Genomic DNA, 6,932 nt, shown 5'->3' with positions numbered 1-6,932 from the left:
ACTGATCATAATAGACTGACTATAATAGACTGATCATAATAGACTTCCTATAATAGACTGATCATAATAGACTTCCTATAATAGACTGATAATAATAGACTGATGATGATAGACTGATCATAATAGACTGACCATAATAGACTGACTATAATAGACTGACTATAATAGACTGATAATAATAGACTGATCATAATAGACTGACCATAGTATGCTGAACATGATATATTGACCATAATAGACTGCTCATAATAGGCTTACTATAATAGACTGATCTTAATAGACTAATCACAATAAACTGATCATAATAGACTGATCATAATAGACTAACCATAATAGACTGACCATAATAGACTGATCATAATACAGTAGACTGATCATAAAAGACTTACTATAATAGACTGTTCATAATAGACTTACTATAGTAGACTGAACCTAATAGACTGATCATAATAGACTGACTATAATAGAGTTACCATAATAGACTGTTCATAATAGACTGATTATATTAGAGTGACCATAATAGACTGATCATTATAGACTGATCATAATAGACTTCCATAATAGACTGACCATAATACACTGACCATAATAGACTGATCATAATAGACCATGATAGACTAACTTTAATAGACTGACCATAATAGACTGATAATAATAGACTGACCATAATAGACCATGACAGACTGACCATAATAGACTGACCATAATACACTGACCATAATAGACTGATCATAATAGACCATGATAGACTAACTATAATAGACTGACCATAATAGACTGATCATAATAGACTGACCATAATAGACTATGACAGACTGACCATAATAGACTGACCATAATATACTTACCATAATAGACTGCCAATAATAGACTGATAATAATAGACTTTCTGTAATAGACTGGTCATAATAGACTGACCATAATAGACTGACCATAATACACTGACCATAATAGACTGCCCATAATAGACTGATAATAATAGACTTTCTGTAATAGACTGGTCATAATAGACTGACCATAATAGACTGACCATAATACACTGACCATAATAGACTGATCATAATAGGCTGACCATAATAGACCATGACAGACTGACCATAATAGACTGACCATAACATACTTACTATAATAGACTGCCCATAATAGACTGATAATAATAGACTTTCTGTAATAGACTGGTCATAATAGACTGACCATAATAGACTGATAATAGACTGACCATTAGAGAATGACCATATGTAATGTATGTCTTGGTTGTGTTTAGACACGGCCATTGGATTTAGGATGTGTCTGAACAGTTTGATGTTTCCTGGCAAGGAAATAGTTAAAGCTTTTATCCTTTCACCCAATAGCAGTGAGGGTGTATCTCGAAATCTCGAGCTCAGTATAGGTTCTGGGCAGGTGATTGACATACTGCTATGAAGCTGTTGGTGAATAGTGTTGAGCGGCATAGGCCATATTCGAATTCGTGATATTTTGCGAATATATTGACGAATATTCATCATATATTCGCTAAATTTGCATATTCGTAATATTCGTGTTTTATTTTCGCATATGCAAAAATTAGCGTATGCGAAAATTAGCATATATGAAGATTTGCATAAGTGAAAATTCGCATATGCGACAATTAGCATATGCAAATTTTCGCATATGCGACAATTTGCACGCCAGTCTCACACAGTAGTATTAGAGCCTTCTTTACACCACACAAGCTGGAAGCAGAGAGGGATGATCACTGTGATGTGTACTGTGAAAAGATTACGAATATATAGTGCTATATTTGTGAATATTCGCGAATATGCAATATTCACAAATAAAATTTGCATTGCGAATATTCGCGAGCAACGCTATTGGTGAAACACTCTTTGTTTGTTTGAGCTTTAAATCTACTATGTTTGCCTTAGCATGCACTTTGTATTTATCTTTGAGACGGTCTGGGTTTTAGCTATGGATATGTAGCATGCTCATAGTAGATTTTAATCTGTGTTTGATTAGTCTGTTTTTAGGATTAGTATGTCCTTTCTGCTATCTGTTCACACTGTGTGTTTTCCTGTATCCATTTTCTGAGTTTTTGTAACAAGACATCCCTGTTACCTTTTCACAGGGACTCCGGGGAATTGGGAATTTTGACAAGAGATCTTCGTGCTCCATGGCGGACTCTGGGAGATTGCGTTCTGGTAGCAAGACATTCCGGTGTTACTGGAGGTTTCTGGGAGATGCTGACTCATCCATTTCCCAGTCTTGTGTTCTGAATATTAGCTATTTATTGGTTATCTGTGTTCAGTGTGAACAGTGTCCTATATTTATATCCTGTTTGGTTGATCTGGTCTTTAGAGTTTGTTGCACTGTACATGCACTGATCATAGACTTCATGATCACTGAATTAGTGTTTCCTCTGTGCTTTACCATTGGTCTATAGTGTCCTCTGAATTTTATCTGTTTTTGTTAGTTATCTGAGTCCAGTATTTATAGTGTTCTTTGTTCCTGTAATGTTCAGACTAGTGACCGACTGTGAATTATTATGTGTTTTTAAGCCACTACACTTTAGCACAGTCGATCCTTTGGTTAGGATGGATGGGCAAGTAGGCAGGGAGTGTGCTTTTAGGGTCAGTTTAGGGCTCACTCTCCCTGTCTCCCCCTGGTCGGTCCCGGACACCATAATAGAAAGACCAAAATAGACTGACCAAAATAGACTGACCAAAATAGACTGATCATAATAGACTGATCATAATAGAGTGATCAAAATAGACTGACCATGATAGACTTACCATAAGGAATATCCAGCAGGCTGTGTCCACCACTATCCCTAAAGTTTGCTGTGATGTCAATCAACCAGTAGATACCAAGCATAGGATCAAGTCTAGAACCAGATGTGTGACCATTTTTCTCACTGCCCCCATATGGGCCTCCAGCTGAGGCCTCGTGAAGTGATTCTTATGGCTCTTTTTCTTCATGATATGGGGGAGAGAACTGACACTGAGCACAATCCAGGTGTGTTAAAGATGGTGTGAGGATAAAACGTAGCAAACTTATAGCTAATCATATTGAGAAGAATTGTAATCTGTAGGGTCCAGAGGAATGGGATATTAATAAGAAGTGTGCCTATGACCGATCCTACGAACAGCTGAGGAACAAAGGTGGAGAAACAAAGCTTCAACTGAAAGAAGAAGCGATATGGAAGGTTGAGCAGTTTCAGGCAGTATTAGACGAAGAGCCAGGCGGTGTTCCAGAAACTCAGTGCTATTGGAAAATACAGGATTGTGAAGTCTGTAACACAGACTTCATGTACAAATATCATGTAATTTTCAAAAGTGTATAGGAAACCATCAAACGTGACGGAGCACTGCAGGAGGAGGTTGGTCACCGCTGTGGAGAAGAGAATGTAGACACCAGGTTGATGCTGCAGGGTCCAGGTTCTGCAGTATTCAGCGACTATTGATGAGTTCATCGAGATTCCAGATATTGTTTACAAATCTGGAATCTGTTCAAATATTATGTAATTTTTAAAGACATTTAGGAAACCATCAAGAGCATTGCAGGGGCGTCAACGGAGCACTGCAGGAGGAGGTTGGTCACCGCTGTGGGGAAGAGAATGTAGACACCAGGTTGATGCTGCAGGGTCCAGGTTCTGCAGTATTCAGTGACTATTGATGAGTTCATCGAGATTCCAGATATTGTTTCCAAATCTGGAATCTGTTCAAATATTATGTAATTTTTAAAGACATTTAGGAAACCATCAAGAGCGTTGCAGGAGCATCAACGGAGCACTGCAGGTGGAGGTTGGTCACCGCTGTGGAGAAGAGAATGTAGACACCAGGTATTGATCTTGCTGAATCCTTCCCTGCACTCCATGATTTTACTGGCAACCAAAAGTTAATAAAATGACAAAATGCTTTAACACTTTCTCATACCTTCAGACCATAACAATAAAAAAAAGTCCTCTCACTTCTCCTCCATTCCTGCTCTGAGGCCTCTTCATCATTCTCTTCGTTATCCAAATGATGTAATTTCATCTTGCAGCCTTTACCACTCCGGATAAAAGATGGAAGGAGAAGGTCCAGCACCACTAACAGAGCGGAGGATGTAGAGAACGCTGAGTGAGGGCGGCGGGGAGAGGGAGTTGTGACATCAGGGCAACGCCCAGCAAGACATCACACCACGCCCCCTCAATGCAATTCTATGTGAGGGGGCGTGGAAGCCACCACGCGCCCTTCCATAGACTTGCATTAAGGGGGCATGACAAGATGTCACAAGGGGGGCATGGCCGTGATGTTGTGACTCCCCACCACCTGCTCCAAGCATTTGGAAAAAAATTGCTCCGAATGTTGGGGCAGTGGAGTACCCCTTTAATGGGAACTTTGACTTAATAGGAGGTTCCCTACCTACCTGACTAGCTATTTATTGGGGACATCTATTTAAAAGTGGAGGGTTCCATACCTACGTAATTTGGTCTTCAATCTAATAGGAGAGACTCTATTCCTACCTACCTACTGGAGGCTTCTGACTAATAGGGGGGATTCCCTACCTAACTACTGAGGGGAATATGTTAATTATGAGTTTTAGCAAGGGCTTCATGTTCAACTTTCACCTATGACTCATAAAGTCTAAAACCCCCTCTATTGTCACATGACATAAAAACAGTATCGGTTATTATTATTATTATTAGTATTGTTATTATATTTAAGTACTCATACTCAGTCTTAAAATATGGTTTTGGGACATTCATACTTAGGACATTAACCCTACAATCATGTTACTATTATCATTATAATGACTGTATAATAACTGATCGGAGGGTTTGTCAGTCCACTCACCAATGTGGGTTGGTTTTATTGTGGGCGCCTTCTTGAAGCCGTGTCAACCATCAATCATTCCTTTGTTACAAACACAATTTCCCTTCTGTACAACAAACACAATGTATAGACTGAAACAAGATATTGTACAGATTTGCATCAATTATGTTGTTTTTTCTTCCCTGTTGTTTGCCAGTCATCCCTTGACTGTAGACAACAAAGCATCCTTCATCCCACCATGGAGCTGTCAATAAGAATTCTCAAGGCAATCACTTTAATTTTGGGAACAATATCTGGAATCTCAATTAACTCATCGATTGTCGCTGAATACTGCAGAACCTGGACCCTGCAGCATCAACCTGGTGTCTACATTCTCTTCTCCACAGTGGTGACCAACCTCCTCCTGCAGTGCTCCGTCACGTTTGATGGTTTCCTATACACTTTTGAAAATTACATGATATTTGTACATGAAGTCTATGTAACGGACTTCACAATCCTGTATTTTCTAATAGAACTGAGTTTCTGGAACACCGCCTGGCTCTCCGTCTACTACTGCCTAAAACTGCTCAACCTTCCATATCGCTTCTTTTTCCAGATGAAGCTTCGTTTCTCCACCTTTGTTCCTCAGCTGCTCGTAGGATCGGTCATAGGCACACTTCTTATTAATGTCCCATTCCTCTGGACCCTACAGATTACAATTCTTCCCAATATGACTGACTATAAGTTTTCTACGTTTTATCCTCACACCATCTTTAACACAATATTTGGGTGCTGCCTCCCCTTCCTTATAACATTCACCTCGATTGTGCTCAGCGTCAGTTCTCTCCTCAGTCATATCACGAAGATAAAGAGTCCTGAGAGTCACTTCACGAGGCCTCAGCTAAAGGCCCATATGGGGGCAGTGAGAACAATGGTCACACATCTGGTTCTAGACTTGATCCTATGCTTGGTATCTACTGGTTTATTGATATCACAGCAAACTTTAGGGATAATGATGGACACAGCCTGCTGGATATTCCTTATGGTCTATTCTACTTTCCAGTCCATCATATTCATTCTAGGAAATCCAAAACTAAAGAAAAAGTTATTTATTTGTAAAATAATAAGGCAAAACTGAAGGAAGAAGAGAGATGGTTTATAATCCTTTATTTAATATGTCCTATTACATTCTATTACATGCAGACATTAAAGGGGGTACACAAGGGAAGTATATATATATATATATATATATATATATATATACATATATATATATATATATATTGATAGGGGCGCCACTCTGACTGCTACAAGAAAGTTAGTAGCCAGCCAGCATCCAAAGCACCCCCCCCCCCCCGGTACCATAATAATCTGCATTATTCAGCCTGATGGAGGAGCGCAGTGCCACCTCCAAGACCAGACAGGCAGGTCAGACAGGTCAGGCAGGCGCCTCCATACATCCGCCCCATGTGGAGGAGATTTGTTACAGTGTGTCACCCCAGTAGTAAGGTTGGGCATGTCAAAGGGCAGAGCCAATGGGTGGGTAAAGGGGCTGCAAAATTAGCTTTTACCTAGGGTGGCAAAAATCCTTGCACCAACCCTGATGTTCCCTATTAATCATCCAGCCTGATATGCACTGCTTCTGTGGCCCCTGTTGTCTTCTCTGGCTGCTTAATATTCTTTGCAATCCTTCCCTTTCCTTGCTTACATCTCCCAGCAATCATTGCAGCTCTGCCAGCCAGCTCCCTCTCTCAGAGCAGCCCCCACACTCCTGCTCTGTGAGAAGTTCAGTGTGTGATTTTCTGAGACTGAACACACCTCCCAGTTCTCAGCACTAAAGGGAGAATGAGTCATCAGTGCAGGGCAGAAACCACATGGTCTCTGTGTCTCTCAGGGGGTGGGGGCTGCTTTCATAGAGAGATTTGGACAGAGACAGAGTGGATGGCTGGATGATTTAATTCCCTCACTCCATGTATGTAAGGGACAACCAAAGAGGGGAAACTGCTCTATATAGCTAATGAACGATCATTGGACATTTAAATAGCTTGATGAAAGGGAAAGGATGGGCTATGGGTTTAGTTCCCCAGACTACCCCTTTAAATCTAGGACAATTTACACTTTAGCGAAAGCTTGTATTATATGATAGTGTCACGTAATAAG

General features: G+C 40.1%; 1 protein-coding gene across 1 annotated transcript; it reads left to right on the top strand.

Annotated features, from left to right (window-relative positions):
- Positions 1 to 5,031: 5,031 nt before the first annotated feature.
- On the top strand, positions 5,032 to 5,910 carry LOC130285385 (taste receptor type 2 member 4-like). Its single transcript, XM_056536745.1, has one exon. It carries the CDS (start codon positions 5,032 to 5,034, stop codon positions 5,908 to 5,910), a length of 879 nt encoding a protein of 292 aa, XP_056392720.1.
- Positions 5,911 to 6,932: the final 1,022 nt, after the last annotated feature.

Source organism: Hyla sarda, chromosome 8 (genome assembly GCF_029499605.1).
Source record: "Hyla sarda isolate aHylSar1 chromosome 8, aHylSar1.hap1, whole genome shotgun sequence".
Lineage (NCBI taxonomy): Eukaryota > Metazoa > Chordata > Amphibia > Anura > Hylidae > Hyla > Hyla sarda.
The sequence above is the reverse complement of the archived record's forward strand: the minus strand, read 5'-3'. Positions and strand labels throughout refer to the sequence as shown.

Excerpts from the sequence above, each read along its gene's own strand:
- LOC130285385 (XM_056536745.1), top strand. The coding sequence starts at position 5,032 with ATGGAGCTGTCAATAAGAATTCTCAAGGCAATCACTTTAATTTTGGGA.